The sequence below is a fragment of the Pipistrellus kuhlii genome, unplaced genomic scaffold (genome assembly GCF_014108245.1).
Source record: "Pipistrellus kuhlii isolate mPipKuh1 unplaced genomic scaffold, mPipKuh1.p scaffold_m20_p_5, whole genome shotgun sequence".
Lineage (NCBI taxonomy): Eukaryota > Metazoa > Chordata > Mammalia > Chiroptera > Vespertilionidae > Pipistrellus > Pipistrellus kuhlii.
This window is the reverse complement of record NW_023425551.1, coordinates 70,897,835-70,919,147: the sequence shown is the minus strand read 5'-3', so window position 1 is coordinate 70,919,147 and position 21,313 is coordinate 70,897,835. Positions and strand designations below refer to the sequence as shown.

Here is a 21,313-nt window from a genome sequence, read left to right as displayed (position 1 = left end):
GAGTTAAGCTTTCCTTTGCAGTGGCTGCCTTTTCATATTCATAGAGCAGCTTCTTTAAAACACTTAAAGGTTTATGCAAAAGGTCATAGCACACATGAAGAATGAACCTGGGGTAAAAATGTATGACATAAAGGTGGAAAAATAAAGAAATTCATGCAATAGCCTTAAGCAATGATCCCTATCAAAATTTGGTCAATAAATTTGTGTCCAAAATGTTATGGTAATTTATTTAAAAAGCAAAAGTCAAATAATGAAAATTAGTGTTTATTTTAGATTGTTATTAGGGAAGTTATGTAATTGCTTTGAAAAAGAAAGCACTTCTATGACTTCTAAAAAATAATGAAGCAATGACTTCAGCTGTAGAAAGAGATTAAGGGCAAGAAACTAGTTTTCTGGCATATTTTCTCAACCACAGACCTCAAGAAAAACTTCTGGAAAAATAATCCATTTTTAGAGAACAGAAACAAAGCTAAAGAGAAATAGTAAATAGTTTATAGTAATCCACAGGGAATAAAATCAGTATCTTACATTCTTCCCTTCATTTCAGGAATTTTAAAAACTCAATATTTTAAGTAATGTTCAAAAGTTCAATTTTTAAAAATTATACCTCTATTTTATGCCAGGAATATAGTATATAATAAAAGGCTAATATGCAAATAGACTGAACTGCAGAACAGCTGAAACAACTAAACAACCAAACAACTGGTCACTATGACATGGGCTGACCACCAAGAGGCATGTGTGGAGCATGGTGGGTGTCGGCCACAGTGTGATGATAGAGCAGGTGAGCAGGGGTGCCAGACCATGGTGGGGGTGCCAGTTGCTGTCATTGGGTGAATTTCTGGTGGTTACTGAAAATTCTTTGCTTCTGTACACCACAGTCCAGACTGGCACTTGCACCTGCTGCAAGCACTGGCCACGCTTGCACCCACAACTGTCAATAGTATTGTAATAATATGGACGATGCCAAGTGGATACTGGAAATAAGGGCTGGGGGGAAGGGACCATGTTGTAAAGTATATAACTATCTAACCACTATGCTGAACTCCCAAAACTAGGACAGGGAGAGACCATAATTGAGAAACAAAGAGTAGTAGAAATAGAATACTGAATGTAAACTGTACCAGAAAAATACAATTTAAAAAATGTACTTGTTTAGAAATTTGTTTTCAACTTGAGCTGAGTCATGTTTCCCATGCCTAAGAATTAAGGTAATAATAAACTGATAAGCCATCAAATAAAAAGGGAGGTGCTGTTTTGGTTTTAAGAAGGGAGTGATAGCCGAAACCGGTTTGGCTCAATGGATAGAGCGTCGGTTTGGGGACTGAAGGGACCCAGGTTCAATTCCAGTCAAGGGCATGTATCTTGGTTGTGGGCATATCCCCAGTAGGGGGTGTGCAAGAGGCAGCTGATCGATGACTCTCTCTCATCGATGTTTCTAACTCTATCTCTCTCCCTTCCTCTCTGTACAAAATCAATAAAATATATTAAAAAAAAAAAAGAAAAAAAAAAAAAGAAGAGAGTGACAGAGAGATTACTGGGCAATGAGACCTGGATAATAGAATAGGACTGCACTTGCATAGGAAAGTTGAGCTTTTAAAAATGCAGCCTACTACAAAGGGAGTCCTTCCAATCTCCAGTCTACCACCTCCTCCTCCTTTCTCCTTGCCCCCCCTGCCTTTTCCTCCTCTCTCTAGCAGATGTCTTGATCTGATTCTGATCCTTCTGCACACAGTACAGGGCAACTCAAAATTTATGGCATCTGAAGACATAGAATGGGAATTTATTGGGTACCTATAGTAGAGAGTATATGTAATTTTTTTAACACACACACACACACACACATACACATGAGGGAGGGAGAGGAGAAAGAGAGATAAAAAATGTAATGAAGTAATTAAAGAAAAGAGCAGAACAGATAGATCCCTGGAGGTTAGCTAGGTCCTGCTGTCTCATTCAGATATCTCACGGAAACCTCTGGAATGTGAAGAAAGGGCTAATAAAAAGAGGCCCAGTCAGGCAAGCTCCAGAGGTGAGAAGACCCTTCTCAGAAACACATGGCTTGCTACAAAAGATAAGCTACGTCCACTATGATTCTGCACCAATGGTCATACACTAAGGCCATGAATTAGGCACAGGCACATGACTACTACTCCAGGAATATTTTCTGAGTATGCACAGTGTATAACTAGAGCTGTAGTTTAGGAACCAATTTGAAATGGAATTAAGTTGGAAATTGGCTCTAAGCATCTTACTTCAGACATGCTGAGTAAAATTTGGCAAGGAGATTTATTCATTTGTGTCATCAACTTCATAGCCAGACAACCTTTGGTTCAAATCATGGTTCTACCATTTACTAGCTGTGTGATCTTGAGTAAACAACCTAACTGGTACTTTATTTCCCTCTTGTTTAAAATGGTGATAAGTAATATCATCCTTTAGAAAGGATGATTCCAGGATTGAGTCGGTAAAAAATCACTTAGAAGAGGGCTTAGTACTTAGTATATGCTCTGTGAGTATTAGCTATTCTCTATCCCCTAGAGTAATCCTACCTAATAAAAGAGTATATGCAAATTGATTGTCACTCCAAGACACAAGATGGCCACCCCCATGTGGTCAAAGATGGCTGCCCCCATGTGAACACAAGATGGCTGCCATAAGATGGCCTGCAGGGGAGGGCAGTTGAGGGCAGAGTGACGAGGCCTGCAGGGGAGTATAAGGGGGACCAGGCTGGCAGGGGCAATCAAGCCAGCCGGGGAGCAGTTAGAGGTTGATCAAGCTGGCAGAGGAGTGGTTAGGGGGTGATCAGGCTGGTAGGCAGAAGTGGTTAGGGGCAATCAGGCAGAGGCAGGCGAGGGATTGGCAGCCAGCCGTCCTGGATTGTGAGAGGGATGTCCAACTGCCTGTTTAGGCCTAATCCTGGATGGGTCCCAGATTGGAGAGGGTGCAGGCTCAGCTTAGGGACATCCCTCCACCCCCATGCACAAATTTCATGCACCAGGTGTCTAGTATTAGACATAAGTAGCCTCATGCTGTATTTTTACTGCACTTCAGCTCCTTTACAAAATAGTCAGCTTATATGAAAGTAATTTGCTTATTTCTATAAACATTCGAGAAAATTTTATTATTTCAAAAAACAACGATGAATATTTGAAAAAAGAAAAGTTGAAGTCATAATAGTTACTAATTTCATGATATGGGAAGATTACAAAATTTCATACAACTAATATAATTGTATCAGTTTGGTTATAGTTAAGACTTATAAGACAGGCACTGAGCCATGTACTTTATATTTGCTACTAGGGGCCCAATGCATGAATTCATGCACCTTGAAAGGAACTGTGGGCCACAAGGTTGGGGTGGGCACAGGGGCAGGTCTCAGCCCATCCTCCATGCCCCAGCCTGGCCCCTTCAGCTGCTGCCCTCAGACCCCCGTCTGCTGACAGCCCTGCTCACATCACTGACACCACTCCCTTGTGCCAACGACAGAGCAGGCCCCACTTGCACCTGCTGATGGCGCAAAGCAATTGGGGCGGCGTCAGCAGCGGGTGCGAGTGGGACCAGCACTCTCATGGGGTGTTTGCAGTGGCTGCTGCCCCAATCACCCCTCAGGAGCAGGGGTGGTGGAGAACCCCTCAGGGCGATCAGGATTAGCAACCACTGCTTGCACCTGCTGATGGCACTGAGTGATCAGGACTGGCACTGGGCAGTGGCAGCAGGTGTGAATGGGATCAATGCTGGCAATGGATTAGAGAGGAAGCTGCTGGCCCTGATCGCCCCTCAGGAGCAGGAGGAGGTGGAGAAGCCCCGAGAGGCGATCAGGGCTGGTAGCCACCATTCACACTTACTGATGGCGCCAAGTGATTGAGGCTGGCACCAGGCACCGGCAGTGGGTGTGAGTGGTGGCTCCAGCACCAGCAGATGTGAGGGGGGCTGGCGCTGGCAGCAGGAGCCAGTGGCTGGTGGGACCGCAGCCTGCAGGAGCAAAGAATTTTCAGTAACTACCAGAGGCTCACCCTGATACAGTGACCAGAGCCCCACCTTGGTCTGGTGCCCCTGCCCCCCTTCTCCATCATCCCACCACAGCCAATGCCCACCATGTTCCACACTCTGCTGCCTGCTGCTGATGCTCGCCATGATCTGCGCATACCTCTGATGGTTAGCGCATGTCATAGCGACCTATTATTCGGTTGTTCCACCATTCGGTCTATTTGCATTTTAGGGATTTATATATATAGATAGTCTCCCAATAATTCCATGAGATGGGCATTATTATTTTGCCATTATTTCAAAGAGAAAACAGGTTTCAAAAATTTGGTGACTTAGATAAGGCTGGGTTTAAACCCAGGAAATCTGATCTCAGTTCTTACACTGTGTTTCAGAGGTTATGACAAGGTATTGAAATAATATGTTGTAATTTATAAATTCAAAGTTAAAACTAAATGACTAATTTCAGGAATTATACCCCAAAACTCTTTATCAAAATAAAATACTCTTTATCAGCTTCCCCGTGACACGATAATGTAGGCTACACTGAAGATCAAAGGATAAAATAAAATGTTAGGCAAGAAAATGCTTTACAGAATTAAAACTCTGAGAAATGCTAGCATTCCTTGCCACTCACATGGATTCTTGGGTTTGCAACTACTCAGCATCCCATATTACTGATTAGATATTGGCTGAGACAAGGGTTTTGCTAACTCAAAAATTCAGTGCAGAAAATTGTCAGAAACTTTTTTACATAAAACACTCATGTCTTCTGAACTGTTTTTTTATTTTTTTAAACAAATTTTTTTTTAAAAAAATATTTATTTATTTATTTATTTATTTATTTATTTTTCTTTCTTTCTTTCTTTCTTCTTTTTTTTTTTAATAAGTTTTTATTGTTCATATTATTACAAATGTTCCTTTTTTCCCCCCCCACCATTGCTCTCCTCCACCAGGTTCCCACCCCGCCCTCTGCCCTTTCCCCACTCCCCATTGTCCTCATCCATAGGTGCACAGTTTATGTTCAGTCTCTTCCCACGCCCCCCTCTCCCCTTTTCCCCAAGAAGAGAGAGGGATAGAGAGTTAGAAACTTCAATGAGAAAGAAACATCTATCAGCTGCCTCCTGCACACCCCCTACTGGGAATATGCCCCACAACCAAGGTACATGCCCTTAATTGGAATTGAACCTCGGACCCTTCAGTTCGTAGGCCAAAGCTCTGTCCACTGAGCCAAACTGGTTAGATCCTCTGCACTGTTTAATGGGATAGGAGACAGAGCTGCAAATGAAGGCTAGACCAAGACACCCATCTCTTAAAAATACAACCTTATATTTGTTCATTAAATTCATTCAGAAAATATTTGTTAAGTAATTTTTTGGTTTTAGGCAGTTAGAGATACTATAGAGAGCACAACACACATTGTTGCTGTTGTTGGGAAGATTATGTTCTGGTGAAGGTGGTGGAGGATAGATAAATAAATACAATAAATAAATAACCATGCATATGAAGGAAATAAGGAGCAAGAAGAGCCAGAGAAGCAAGGGGCAGAGCTAGGGAACATGTCATTAGATAGGATCAGTATACAAGTCCTGTCTGAGGAAATGACACTCATGCTGAATGATTAGCAAGAACAAGGGAAAGGTTCCAGGCACAGAAAACCTACAGAATTCTACAGCGGGTACACATCTCCAAAGAAACAATAGAAATATTCCTTTCTCTCTGCTAACATCTGCTAGCTACTCCCCAACCTGCTTTTACACGATAGAAAAGCAATTCATGAGCTTCCTTGAGAGCACCTTGCACCACACCTCACGCCCCTTCGCAGCCCTGGCATTTCTCACAGTGCCAAGTCAATGAATGGATGAGTGAAAGCTTCATCCATCTGGCAGGTTTCCTAAAAGAAATCTTAAAACATATGGTTCAGGGTTATGTCAGCTAAAAAAGGGACTTTGAAAAATCCCTCTTTAGAACCAATGAGAAATAGGGTAAAAATAGCCAGGATCACTTTTTCAGAACTCTGAAAATTAACCATGGGCTTACAGCAATTCAGGGAGTGCAAATCCAAGAAAAATGTCTGAATCTTGGTAAAAACAGCAAGCTTAATGACATTTTAGCTTGCCCCTATTGTGACCTCCCCCCCTCAAACTCCCCAATAACCTTGAATATCGATATTTGCATTCATATTGCAATCAGTTGCCCTGCAGCCACCAGAGGGGGGAGGATAGGGTTGGAACTTCTGCGAAGCTTCATTCCTAGAAAATTATCGTTTTGTTACCTGTGTGGCAGTCTCCTGAAAAATCCCACTTGCCAAGACTGTCTTGACCTGATCTGACTTAGGGCTCCCCAGTGGAAAAAGTCTTTTCCTCCAGGATGTTGGCTGAAAACTTTTAAAGATAATTGTTTAACTTGGCAGCTACCTGAACCAATAGATAACAGTTGGGACAAAAACAAGTAAACCCAAAATATTCAAATAAAAAGCTAGGAAATGAAATGTCCTATGGGCTTTGGAGAGTTCCAGGACATTCCTGGAAATATCGAAGGCCTTGTTCTTGTGTAGTACTGAACAAATGCCCAGGGCTTTACTCGTGCTCTGAAAAGACATGAGAAGCCCCAATGTTTCAACAAGGGCTGGCTTTGAGGTTCTGTGCAAGCAGGAAGTAAAAGCTAAGGCAGAATTGTCAATTGGTTGGCCATGTGTTGAAGTAGGCCTCAATATGCGCACAGAGTCCCTTGCCAAAGAATGGGAGAGTTATTGGTTATCAATGTAAAAATACTCCCCCCAGCCCAAACCGGTTTGGCTCAGTGGATAGAGCATCAGCCTGTGGACTGAAAGGTCCCATGTTCGATTCTGGTCAGGGCATGTACCTTGCTTGCAGGCGCATCCTCGGTTAACGGTGTGCAGGGGGCAGCTGATTGATGTTTCTCTCTTGTCGATGTTTCTGGCTATCTCTCTCCCTTACTCTCTGTAAAAAATCAATAAAATAAATTTAAAAAAAATACTTCGCCCAAGTATCTGTTGACCACTAAACTAACAAAGCAGAGACATAAGTGCCACATATGATAAGGAATACAAACTAAATCATTAAATGAACAACAATAAGCAGCAATAACAATAAACCTGAGAGGAGAATCTGATTTCCAGAGTTGCCACATTATGATATTAAAAATATCCAGTTTTCAGAACTGCGAAATGCGACAACAAAATAGATCACAAACGAAAGAAATGGAGGACAAAAAGCGTCTGGATATAGAGTTCAAATCTACGCTTACAAGGTTTTTCAAGAATTTCCTAGAAAAGATGGATAAGGCCTACGAGGATATGAAAAGAGATCAACTAGAATTAATAAGGAGTCAACAAGAAATAAAGAATACATTGTCTGAAATAAAAAATATTTTACAGAGTCCTAAAAACAGAAGGGAAGATCGCAAGAATCAAGTCAAAGATTTGGAACATAAAGAGCCAGAAGACACTCCTCCACAGAAGCTAGAAGGCAAGAGAATCCAGAAAATTGAAGATAATGTAAGAAACCTCTGGGACAACTTCAAGCGAACCAACATCAGAATTATGGGGGTCCCAGATGATGAGAGAGAGCAAGATATCGAAAACATACTGAAAGAAATAGTGATAGAAAACTTCCCCCATCTGGTGAAAGAATTAGACTTACAAGTCCAGGAAGCACACAGAACTCCAAACAAAAGGAATCCAAAGAGGACCACACCGAGACACATCATTATTAAAATTCCAAGAGCAAAAGACAAAGAGAGAATATTAAAAGAAGCAAGAGCAAAGAAGGTAGTAACCTATAAAGGAGCACCTATACGATTGTCAGCTGACTTCTCAACAGAAACCATGCAGGCCAGAAGGGAATGGCAAGAAATATTCAAGGTGATGAATAGCGAGAACCTACAGCCAAAAATAATCTACCCAGCAAAGCTATCACTCAGAATCGAAGGCCAGATAAAGAGCTTCACTAATAAAAAAAAGCTAATGGAGTTCATCACCACCAAACCAGAATTATATGAATTGCTGAAGGGGGTTCTTTCAGAAGAGAAGGTAAACAAAGATAAAAATTATGAACAACAAATACGTAACTATCAACAAGTGAATCTAAAAACCAAGGAAATTAAAAAAAAAATCTGATGAACAATATTAACTGTTGAATATAATAGAATCAGAGATATGGAAGGGGAGTGAACTGACGATTCATGGGGAAAAGGGGAGAGGGGGGCGTGGGAAGAGACTGAACATAAACTGTGCACCTATGGATGAGGACAATGGGGAGAGGGGAAAGGGCAGAGGGTGGGGTGGGAACCTGGTGGAGGAGAGCAATGGTGGGGGGGGGGGGGGGAAAGGAACATTTGTAATAATATGAACAATAAAAACTTATTAAAAAAAAAAAAAAAAAAAAAAAAAAAAATATCCAGTTTTCAGCCGAAACCGGTTTGGCTCAGTGGTAGGGCATCGGTCTGTGGACTGAAAGGTCCCAAGTTCGATTCCGGTCAAGGGCATGTACCTTGGTTGTGGGCACATCTCCGGTAGGGGGTGTGTAAAAGGCAGCTGGTCGATGTTTCTCTCTGATCGACGTTTCTAGCTCTCTATCTCTCTCCCTTCCTCTCTGTAAGAAAAATCAATTTAAAAAAATCCAGTTTTCAGCAAAAAAATTATAAGACATGCAAAAGAAAATATGAAATAAGACATGAAACAAACAAAAAAAAATACTGACCATACAGAGAGAAAAAAAGCAATCAATATAAACTATCCCTGAAAAAAGACAGATATTGGACTTACTAAAAAAAGACTTTAGATGTTTTAAATATACCCAAAGAACTGAAAAAAATCAAGTAAAAGAACTAAGTAGAGAATATCAATAAAGATATAGAAATGATAAATAATAAAGATTAGAATAGAAATAAATTAAGTATAAACTAGAATATCAAAAGAAAAAATAAAATCAAACAAAACAGACAAAACCAAAAGTTAGCTCTTTGTCCATAATACTGGCAACTCTCTAGCTACAATGACCCAGTGGGAGGGAGGAAAAAAAGAAAAAGAACACATTACCAAAATGAAAAGGAGAGATGTTTTCCTTGTGACCTAACCATGAAAAAGGATTATGGGGAATACTATAAATAATTGTATGCCAACAAGTTAAATAACCTAGATGAAAGGGCAAATTCCTAAGGAGTTACAAAACTAAACTCAAGAAGGAATGGATAATGTGAATATCCTTGAAGTGGAGATATTTAATTTCTTTAAAACCCTATCACAAAGAAAATATCTGGACTAGTTTACTTAACTAGTGAATTCTACTATATGGTTAATGAAGAATTAACATCAATCCTTTAAAAGTCCTACCAAAAAATAAAATAAAATAGAATAGGGAATGTTTCTGAAGATATTCTATAAAGCTAGAGGTATCCTAATATCAAAACCACCCCACAACATGGCAAGAAAACTATAGACTAATATCCCTTAGTAATGTTAGTGTAAATTCCTCAACAAAATAATACTAACAAACTGAATCCAGAGATATATGAAAATTATATGTCTTATATGGATTATACTCTGTGATTAAGTAGGATTTATCCCAGGAATACAAGGGTGGTTCAACATCTGAAAATCAATTAAAGTAAAACATAGCAATATAAAACATTATGTTAAGTGAAAGAAGCTAGACACAAAAGACCAAGTATTCAACAGTAGTAGCCTTTATCCTTAAACTTGTTTTATAAGAAAGTTAGGCAAAGTGTCTGTGATGGGCTCTAGGGGTGAGTTTTGAGGTGAGAGAGATGCAGAATTGGAAATTGACTGAAGACATCTCCAAGAAGGAAATAGTGATCTTGTGATAAAAAAGAGCATACAAATGGGAAAACTGCCATACTGAATCAGATCCTTGTTCCATGCACTCTAATGTTCCTTCTTTGATAGGATCCTTTGTATGGGTACACGGATATCTTCCTTGATATTAACCATCAAAGACCTGTAGTCTCCTCTCACAACATCTAAATTCCTGAGCTACTACTATGGCTTATGCATGTGTTGATCCGAAATACAGAGGCATGGCAAGAAATATTGATTTTTTTTTTAATAAATTGTTTTCAATTCTACAATAGTCTCGTAAACTGGAAGCATTGACATAAGTATAGCTGGTACTACATTTGAAGGAGCAATTTTCTGTCAAAGGAAAACAATAGGCTCTAAAAATAAACAGAACATGGAGAAGAGAAAAAGATTTCTCTTTCTCCATTAGCACTGTGTTCAATAATTCAAGCTTCAAGCATTGTAGACATTTAGATTAATGTCATATTTAATTGTTGTGGCTTGGGGTCAGAGAGGTTTCCCACATTATTCCCACCATTCCCATCTGTACCTTTTTATTTCCTAAAGACCAAGAATTTGGAAAGTCCTAAATGAGGACAAGGCTCTAATGAGGAAATGGTACGGGAGAATTTGTGACAATCAAGGACACATTCCCTCTTATCATCTGAAGACATGCAGGTATGCGCATACATTTCCAATAGCTTTGTAGATGAACGCTCCGTGAAGGCAGCCTTCTCTTCGATTTTCTAAAATATGGCCAAATCTACCTTGTGAGCACTCTTGGTCCTCTGTGAGAGTAATGCTCACCATTTCTAAGCTGAGATCCAGCACCTGCTGATTCACACTCAAGGCTCAAAACTGTAGGGCTCAGCCTAAACTGGTTTGGCTCAGTGGTAGAGCGTTGGTCTTTGGACTGAAAGGTCCCAGGTTCGATTCCGGTCAGGGGCATGTATGTTGGTTGCCGGCACATCCCCGGTAGGGGGTGTGCAAGAGGCAGCTGGTCGGTGTTTCTCTCTCATTGACTTTTCTAGCTCTCTATCTCTCTCCCTTCCCCTCTGTAAAAAAATCAATAAAAATATATTTTTAAAAAAAACTGTTGGGCTCAGATACTCACATTGGTCAAGCCAATTTGCTTTTTGGTTTAGGTCAGCAAGAAGTAGTCAAAATTAAATTAAAAATTCCAAATAAGATATTTTTAGCAATCATGAAGGGGGAGAGGAAAAGTGTTAATTGTCATGATCCTTTTTATCCAATTATTATATTGTTTTCTTCCCCAAAACCAAGTCATTTGTTACTCTTTTCATATTAGAATGCATAATTTGACATACTAAGTTTTTTTTTTTTAAATCTACTCCAAAACAAGTCAAATTATACTGAGTAAACAAGTAGCTTAGCCCTCTCCCTTCTAGATTATTTCTGCTTTTTAAAACAAATTACAAGAAAAGAATGGAGTCTGAACCAAAAAAGAAAGGGAGCAATTCCTATCTCTGGCGTTAATCCTGAAATCTCTAACAACTGTAACTTTTAAATGAATTCCTTTGGTGGTAGAATGTTGTCTGATTTCCCTACCCCATTAGTACTGTTATGTAATATATGCACTATGCATCATATTACTTTTATGAAACAAGGAAAATCCTGAATTCAAAAACTATGGACTTGCAGCTCAATTGAAGTAAGGGGCCAGAAGACCAGGAGAAAAAGCCCTGCACATCATATATTTAAGGTTACGTAGGGAAGTTGGGCAAATCACTATCTCCCTAGCATTTATTGTCATCATTTGGAAAATAAGGGAGTTAGGCAAGCTGACCTCTATAATCCTTGATAATAATTAAATTCTAGGATTTTACCTGACCCATGTAAGTCCTACCACACATAAATGATGTTCAATTTTGGACTATATGGAATTTCTATGAAATTACGGGCAGTTGACTTTGCTCGCGATATGTAATGAGCACATATTAGTTGATGTCTCTTCACTTATGTAATTTAATTCCGTTTTAGTACCTGCTGCACCAAACACAGATGATATGCCTTCCATAATGGCTTTGTAAAGACTGGGTTGAGAGAGGATAAATCCAAGTGTCCAAAATGCAATCTTAAAAAGAAAAACATACATAAAAAATTATAACCTTTTTTGAAAGTAAACAAATGCAGACTTAGTATTAGGCTCAAACATATGTAATACATTCAATAATATTTTTTAAAAATAAAAAATAAATAAAAGAAGCAAGGAGATTGTTTAAATTAAACTTAAAAGCACGTTAGTAAAGAGCATCTTTGAAAATAACTAAGTTTTATGAACAAAAGAGACAGTATTCATCTCTAAGAGGTCCAATTTATAATTTTATTCTCTCTACAGTTTCACTATGTTGTTTACATAGATTAATGTGCATGAAAAAATGTGAAAAGTGGGATTTCTTTTACAAATATACAATATAAAATATTATATAAGAATACAGTGAATATTTTTTGTTTTGCTTATTTGTTTTGTTAATCCTCACTATAGGATGGTTTTTTCATTGATTTTTTTTTTTTTTTTTTCCTTAGGGAGAGTGGCAGAGAGGAAAGGTGAGGAGGGAGAGAGGGAGAGAAAGAGAGAATCATGATGTGAGAGACACATACATGGATTTGGTTGCCTCCTGAACACACACCAACCGGGGCCAGGGATCAAGCCTGCAATAGGTATGTATCCTTAATTAAGAATAGAACACGAGACCCTTCTGTGCAAGAGCCAACACTCTAACTACTGAGCACACTGGCCAGGGCAGGCATACAGTTAATATTTAAAAACAAAAAACTATGCCACTTAAGAATGTTAATCCAAGTCCAAAAGAGAAATATTTTTTTAAGATTTTATTTCCTTGAAATACAAAGGAATTGTCAAATCATATTCTGCAAATGAAACATGGAAATTTTAAGTAATCCCAAGATACTGTATCTAAACTCTCATAAACTAAATTATGAGAGTACTCCATATAAAAAACGGGGTCCTTTTACACCCTACTGAACATAGTAAGGTGCTCAAAAGTTCATAGCTTGTTACTGAATGCAGTATGCTTGCCAGTTCTCTCTCCAGACCAAACAGAAGTATTTCAGATCTTTCCTCACTGCAGTAAAATAAAATTATACTGTTACACATCTCAAAAACTAGCTTTTCCTAAACTCAGGTAAATGTTTTCCCTTCTATTTTTAGGCTACACAATATAGAAAACCTACTTAAAATCATTAGAAGAAGCTTGAATTATGCTTTCTTTTTTTTCTTTCTTTCTTCATAAACATTGTATTGTGAAAGAAATTTCATCTAGGAAAACCAGTCCTGAAATACGACCCAGACAACACTTTGTGTCACTTAAGTCTGTCCCTTTTGTGAAGTAACTTTGGGTACCTTAAAATAATTCCAATACTCCCCTCTGTGGTCAAAAGAGGAAGAGCAATTATGTGAAAGGAAACACTCACAAAACCAAGGTCATTGCTGCTTATTGTTTCCCCTCTGAGACATTAAACTGCAGGGAAGGGATCATTGTGTTAAACCCAGGCCACCACAAGGTGGGGGGGGGGGGGGGGGGGGGACACTTTCTGTAGCATTTTCCAGATTACAAAAGAATTACCCTAGAGGTGGATCATATAGTGTGGTTTTACAGTAGGAGTAAGACTCCCAGAGAGCTCTCTTCTCCTGCCTCCCCATTCAGGCCTGTTCTACATTTTTCATAGATGGAAGTGCTGAATTACTGTATTTAATTACCGTATTTTTCGGACCATAAGACGCACTTTTCCCCCCCAGAAGTGGGGGGGAAAAAGTCCCTGCGTCTTATGGTCCAAATATAGCCTACACATATACTTTAAAAAAAAAGTTTTTTTACTTGCCCGGCTCTGTGTGGTCTCTGTGTGCTTGCCCGGCTCTAAAATGGTTCTAAATGCTGCTGTTTACTTTACAGGGTTGATTACATGTGTTTATGACTGTGATGTTGGGTTTTAATGCACATAAAATATTTTAGGACACTATTTGTTTCAGAATCTTTTTTTCTTCATTTCCCTTCTCTAAAAACTGGTGCGTCTTATGGTCCGGAGCGTCTTATGGTCCGAAAAATACGGTAATAGTGACTCCATACTCAATTCATCTTATTTAAAGAGTCATAGATCATGCTGGGGGTGGGGGGGTGTTAGGGGAAGGCTTAGTGACATACATAGCTTTTCAGTTATGCAAAAGAAGGGCCTAAAGTTCTATGTGCTTAATTAGACTTTTAGAGATTCACCTATAATACCTTTTTATAACAAATACAAGAAATTTAGCTAAACTATAAATAGCTGCACAATGGTGCCAGTTATAATTTTAATGCTTTTTTTTCTTAACAGATTTTACTTCTAAAAATCTTTACTTTCTACTTTAGAAAACCAAATCACTTTTTAAAAAATAAACAGCATGCAAAAAAGAGTAAAAATTACATTCATTACTGAATCAACAGACAAGAAGAAGCGACCTTGAGATCTTTGTTCACCAACATGTGGGAAAGGAATTAAGAAGTGCTCCCGAAGGCACCATTTTGCCAAAGGGGTCAAGTCCATGGTGAGGGCTGGGTAAGAAGGGGAAGGGCCCTGGCTCAGTGACCTTCAGAAGCAGCCACTCCCATGCCTTCCCACTGCTCTGGAGAGGTAAGAACAAAGGTGACAGGGACAGGGAGGAAAGCTCTGCCTCACTGTGTCATTGAGCAACATTTATCCCTTCATTCAAAAAACGATTTAACAAATACTGATGGAGTCTCTATAACATGTTAGGTAGTCTTTGACCAATCACGGTAAACATAAATTGGCATAAGTCATAATTCCTGCCCAAAGAAGATTCACATCTAGTTGGGGATATGAGATGGAAAAAAATCTCTAAATATAGAGGGAATGGGTGGCACAGACAATAAAGTGAAGGTCACTAGTGAAAGTGTTTAGAAAAGAGCTCCAGGGAAGATTTTAAAAAAGGAAAAATGTCAGTTTTGAGATTAGAATTGCAAAAATGTTCTTGAAAAGTTCTTGGAACTTGGAAATGTTTTTAGCATAGAAACAATTTCATAAATCATGGCTAATATCTTGGGCCAATCCACCAAAGTTCACCTGGGTGACAATGGTCCAGAGCGTCTTATGGTCCGAAAAATACGGTAATAGTGACTCCATACTCAATTCATCTTATTTAAAGAGTCATAGATCATGGTCCGTCTTATGGTCCGGAGCCCTGTACCAAGGCCCTGTACCAAGCCTATTGGAAGCTTGAGCTCTGAGCCCCAAGGGCCTCTAGGCAGATCACAGAGTAGGACAAATGCTAAGATCTGATGTGGGAACCAAGAAATGTCAGGACCACCACCTACACCTCCAGCAGGATGTTCGGCAGCTCTCCAGGCGGTGATGGAAGACCACAGAAACCAGGACAGCAGAAGCCGCGCCTACCCTGGGGCATGTGAGCAGTCACGTTTTAGAAGCCAGGATAGTTGGTTACTAATGAAAATAATGGCTGATTGAAACCACGGCTTTACTTTTTATAAGCGAACACAGCTAATATTTATTAAGCGCCTATCTTGTGCCATGGACAGTTAGCTATTTCCGTTTATTACCAATATAATCTGCACAATGACCCTATGAGGGAGATATCATTAAATCTATATTACAGATGAGGACACTGAGGCTCAGTGAGGTTCAACAAAGTACCGGCTGTCACCCGGCACTGGGATTTGGCTTTGGAACTGACCTAAAGCCTTCCAGGGTCTCTGCCTACATACCAGCTGCCCCTTGGATGTGCCAACAACAGCCAGCAAGATGGAACTTTGAACAATCATCAGACACTTCCTTTCTGAAGTTAAGGATTTAAATTCTTTCAGACCACTGCCAGGAACAAATTCCAATGTGCTGACTTCCCCAGAGTCAGATCAATGGGGCTTTGTGTCCCTGTCCTCTAGGAGACTGTTCTAATGGGATCTTGAAAATCAATCCTGTGACAGGAGTGGCTGTTTTGTTGCTGCTTTGGAGTTGTTTTCATGTTCCTTTTTAATTTTGCTATTGCTTCATCAGCTTCCAAGAAAATTATGTAAGGAAAAATCAAAGATTAATATTCTTTGTACATAAAAAGGGGAAAGGATTAATTAGACTATTTTATATATTCTAGTGGTTGACAGGCATTTGAGCAGAGAAGCTGAAATGTCTATTTCTGCTCTTTACCCAATGAGTTTGAAGCAGGTTAAAGGAAACTAGAATGTCAGTAGTTAGAAAGCCTTTAATAGCCTGGACCTTCATAAGAGGAAGAAGATATAAATAATACTTAACATATTTTATTTCTATTTGTTTGAAGAAAAAGAAGAAAAATGACCACATTTATCATTATAGATGATCTGAATGTTCCTGTTAAGGAGAAAAATAAGTGTATAAAAAAGGTCACCTTTTAATTTCTCAGATAATGTAAATGCAGCTTAGGTTAATGTGAAATCCTCCCAACACAGGAAGCCAGCCAGTATGGAACCTGAAGAGGCAGACAAAGCTCATGGCTTTAATCGAGTTCATAAGAGCTTTTAAAAAATTAGTTACACAGTGTCCACTCTCTTCAGAAGTATTGTGCATTCCAGTGCCACCAGCTCCATTTACAGGGAAGCTTACAGGACCAAGATGGCAGGTAATAAAAACAGAAGGAGACGGGGATGGGGAAGACAAAGAACTCTTATTCAACAGGTACCAGATGGGCTTATCTTGAATCCTCAACAACAACCTTGCAGAGAAATGAGAGTTACTATTTTTATTATTATTTTTTAAATATTTTTTATTAATTTTTTTACAGAGAGGAAGGGAGAGAGACAGAGCTAGAAACGTCGATCAGAGAGAAACATCGACCAGCTGCCTCTTGCACTACTGGAGATGTGCCCGCAACCAAGGTACATGCCCTTGACCGGAATCAAACCTGGGACCTTTCAGTCCACAGACCGAAGCTCTACCACTGAGCCAAATCAGTTTCGGCGAGAGTTACTATTAATAAGTACCAAGTCCTAGGACCTCACTAGGAGTTTCCTTATCCCCTTTTTACAGAGAAGGAAATGGAAACTCAGAGGTGAAATTACCTCCGTGAGATTCTATAGCTGTGACTGGGGATACCTGGATTCAAGTGCAATTCTATCTGAAACTATCTGTTGACCCACTCACTCCCCAATGAAAGCTAAGGGTCAAGCCTTCTTCATCTCTGCAGCACCAATGCTAAGCACACGGCCCTGCAGAGAAGTGCTCCATAAGCAGGTGTCACAGCTGATCCAGGTGCAAGCTTCTTCCTTAGCCTGTGACACGCTGCACTTCAGACACAGGAATTGCCACAGATCTCCAATTTGCCTCCTTGGCGATCTTATCAGATTTCATTAAATATTCAGTTCAGACTGCAACTCCACTGCAGTCTTTTTCTTTCCCATAAGGAAAAAGGAAAGGAAGGCAGGGAGGGAGCAAGGAAAGTGAAGGGAACATTGAAAATGCATAGACTGAAAGGCAGCCCTTATTTTGCTGACATACTTACAGGGACGGCATTGGACAAAGAAGCCCAAAGGAGCAGAAGCCCGTAGTTTGGACTACGCTCATTTGTTTCCATGTCTATGGTATCCAACAGCACCTGCATTAGTGTCTGTTGAAAGAAATAAGTATTGTCAAACCGCAGTTATGTGATAAAGACTTATGTTGATAAACAACAGACCGCACATTTTTCTTTTATCCAAAAGGTATTATTTCTGCCATTCCCAGACTTGCAAATTGCAGCATGCCAAGGGATTTACATACTTACTCCTTGTTCAGTGATTAGGAGTAGGGACTCTGGAGCTCAGCTCCCTTACTCTATTGCTTCAAAATCTGCCTTAGTATTTTTTTTAAGACTTTAATTTTATTTTATTTTTAGATTTACAATAAAATTGACAGGAAGGTACAGAGATTTCCTTATAACTCTTATCCCACTCATGCGCAACCTTCCCAATTATCAACATCATTCAGCAGTAAATTACATTTCTCACCAAGGATGAACCAGCATTGACACATCATAATTACCTAAAGTCCATAGTTTACTTTAGGGTACACTCTTAGTGTTGTACACTCTATGGGTATAGAGAAATCTATAACGACATATATCTTTCCTTATAATCCATTCACACACTGCAGGGCATCTTGGTTCCTTCCAAGTTTTGACAACTATGAGTAAAGCTGCCATAAGCACTGCTTTTGCTACACCCCAAATCTGGTAGGCTTAGTTTTCATTTTCATTGGTTTCAAAATATTTTTAATGTCTCCCAATTTTTCCTCTTTGACCTGTGACTTATTTAGAAGTATGTTGTTTTGGGATTTTCCTTTCATTACTGTGAGAGGGCAGGGCGGGGTGAGGCTAACTCCTGACTCCATTTTGTACTGTGGGGCAGGGTAGAGCATCGGACTTGGCTCCCTGGTGGTCCTTGGGGATCACAAAATCTGGGCGTAACAACTGATTTTTAGTTTAACTACATTGTGTTCTGAAAGTAGGTATGATTTTTATTCTTTCAAATTTGTTAAGCTGTTTTATAGCCAAAAATGAATAGACAGAGCACAGAGGATTTTTAGGACAGCAAAAATACTCTACGACAGGGGTCGGGCCTATGAGCCATATAAGGCCCATGAAATCATTTGGTCTGGTCCTATCAAGGCATTAGGGATGAGTTAATCGAATGTTTGACCAAATACAGCAGGCTAATTTTTAAGCTGATCATTTGTATGGCCCATGACTGATGTTATAAATGTCCAAATTACCCTTGGCAGAAAAAAGGTTTCTCTCTCCTTCCCTCCCCTCTCCCTGCTCCATGTGGATTGCTTAGAAGGAAATTGATAGCATTGATGGATATATTAGAAAAGAAGAAAGTTTTAAACTCAATAAACCAAGTTTTCACCTTAGGAAACTGAACGAGAAACAAATTAAACCCAAAGTTGGCAGAAGAAAGAAGAATTAGAGCAATCAATGAAACTAAAAACAAGAAATCAATAGAAAAATATTAATGAGATTAAAAAAATGGCTCTTTAAAAAGATCAATAAAGTCAACAAGCTTCTAGCTTTAAGAGAAAAAATCGAGACAGAGAGAGAGAACAGAAATTACTAATATCAGAAATTAAAGAGAGGACATCATTATAAAGCCCATGAAAATTAAAAAGAAAATAAAGGGCTCAGCTGGTGTGATTGAGCACCAACTGATGAACTAAAAGGTCACAGTTCAATTCCCAGTCAGGGCACATGCCCAGGTAGGGTGTGCAAGAGGCAGTGGGTCAATGGTTGTCTCTCATCATTGACATTTCTATCCTTCTCTCTATATTCCTTCCTCTCTCTGAAATCAATAAAAAAAATATATTTAAAAGTTAAAAATATCTTCACTAATAAAAGAGAAACATGCAAATTGACCATCAGCTGCTATGCCCACCAGCCAATCAGAAGCAAGTATGCAAATTAACCCAACAAAGATGTCGGTTAGCCCTAACCAGTTTGGCTCAGTGGATAGAGTATTGGCCTGTGAACTCAAGGGTCTCAGGTTCAATTCCAGTCAAGGGCATGTACCTTGATTAGGAGCACATCCCCAATAGGGGGTGTGAGGAGGCAGCTGGTCAATGTTTCTTTCTCATCGTTGTTTCTAACTCTCTCTCCCTCTCCCTTCTTCTCTGTAAAAAATCAATAAAAAAATAAAAATGAATAAAAAGATGTTAATTTACATTTGCAGGCATGGAGCGAAGACTGAAGACAGCATAGAAGGAAGCCAAGCACTGCAGAAGGGAGAGAAGGAGCGGAGAAGGGAGGGAGAGAGGTAGCAGAAGCTCTGTTCTTGCAGGAGCCTTCCTGCAATGGGCCTCTACTATATAATAAAGAGATGCTTTCTACAACTCTTTGCCAACAAATATGATAACCTAGATGAAATGATCACTCCCTTGAATGACACAATCTGCCAAAGCTCTAAAGAAATAGATGATCTAAACAGGACCACATTTGTTAAAGAAATTAAGTCCATAATCAATAACTTTCCAAAACATAAAGCACCAAGCTTTCTACCAAACATTTAAAAATAAACTTATACCAATTTTTGTTCAGAGTATAGTAATAGAGGGAGCACATCCTAACTCATTTTACAAGGCCAACATGACACTAATACCAAAACCAAAGACATTATCCTATCCTACTCTTTCCTATACAATAAAAGCCCGGAGACCAAACAGTGGAATGACCAGAATGCCTGGTCTACCAATTGCTATGACATGCACTGACTACCAGGGGGGCAGATGCTCATTGCAGGAGATTCCCCCTGGTGGTCAGTGCACTCCCACAGGGGGAGAGCAACTCGGCTGACTGGGATGAGTGGTGCCCCCACAACTAAATATAGAGCAAAAATCCTTAACAAAATATCAGGTATTTGCTTACTGTTCTCTCCATTCTGGAGGCCAAAGGTTTGCCCTGTATCATCCCTCTCTGGTGAATCTAAGAGTTGATTTTTCAGTCTGTTCAGGTTCTTACTTAAGAGGATGAAGTGACAACCTCCAAGATACTTTCATGAGCAACTAGAACTTGGCTGTTATTTAAGAATTGGGTAACCCCAGACAAGTTAAATTCTCTGTGCCTCAGTTTCATCTATAAAATGGTCATAGGATTGTGTAAGTATTAAATGACTTGCCATTTTGAGAAATGTTAATCTCTCTCTCTCTCTCTCTCTCTCTCTCTCTCTCTCTCTCTCTATTTCTCTCTCTCTCTCTCTCTCTCTCTCTCTCTCTCTCTCTCTCTCTCTCTCTCTCTCTCTCTCTTCACTACTCTTTGCAAAAGAAACACAGTTCTCTGGAGCATTCAGGAGAAAACTTTACCACCATTCACCATGCAGTTTCTCAGGCTATACCCCATGAGAGAGAAAACTGCAGGGCTAGTGTTCTATAGATACTGTTATTCTCTGAAACCCTGTGAAAAACAGCATGAGGAATGAATTCAGACACTAGAGAATTTTTATTAAATTACCTGTGCACTTTGAGCCTTAAGTAACTCAGGCGTAGGTGATAGAAATAATATAGCTACTGTCTAGTCATTGCTTGCTAAGGCAAATACCATTTCAGGTGCTTTACAAGTATTTTATCCATTCAATCCTCACCCGACTCCAAGACATAAATACTATCTTCACTATTTTACATTTGAGTCAACTGAAGTCCGATTAAGTTAGGGGACTTTGCCAGGGACATATATCTTCTAGGTGATGGGCTGGGATACAGATCCTGCGAGCTTGGCACTAGCTTCAGAGCCCACACTCTTAGCTGCCTACTCTACTGCCCCCTAAGAGGAACAACCCATAATTCTCAAGGATTAGGTTTTGGAGAGCTGCCTTGTACCATATGTAGTAGTTCTGCTTCAGATCCTACAATACAGAAAATAACTATGAAGTCACTATCAGAGAAAATATATGATGAGAGACAGTTGCCGTTACTTACTAAGGCATGTAATGTTTCAAAAGTGACTAACTATTCTGATCCCCA

The 21,313-nt window shown here is 39.5% G+C and overlaps 1 protein-coding gene across 4 annotated transcripts in view; it reads right to left on the bottom strand.

Moving 5' to 3' along the window:
• The window catches only part of LOC118705039 (24-hydroxycholesterol 7-alpha-hydroxylase), a 101,834-nt gene that overhangs the window by 34,056 nt on the left and 46,465 nt on the right, over positions 1 to 21,313 (bottom strand). For 2 of the 4 annotated variants that reach the window (XM_045573318.1, XM_036413197.2), the window contains exons 6-8: positions 17,331 to 17,435; positions 11,813 to 11,903; positions 9,050 to 9,082 (exon numbers count right to left, since the gene is read on the bottom strand). In XM_045573318.1, the coding sequence (XP_045429274.1) occupies positions 9,050 to 9,082; positions 11,813 to 11,903; positions 17,331 to 17,435 (229 nt within the window). The remainder of the gene's footprint in view (positions 1 to 9,049; positions 9,083 to 11,812; positions 11,904 to 17,330; positions 17,436 to 21,313) is intronic. The other 2 variants (XM_036413196.2, XM_036413198.2) reach the window with 1 other exon arrangement.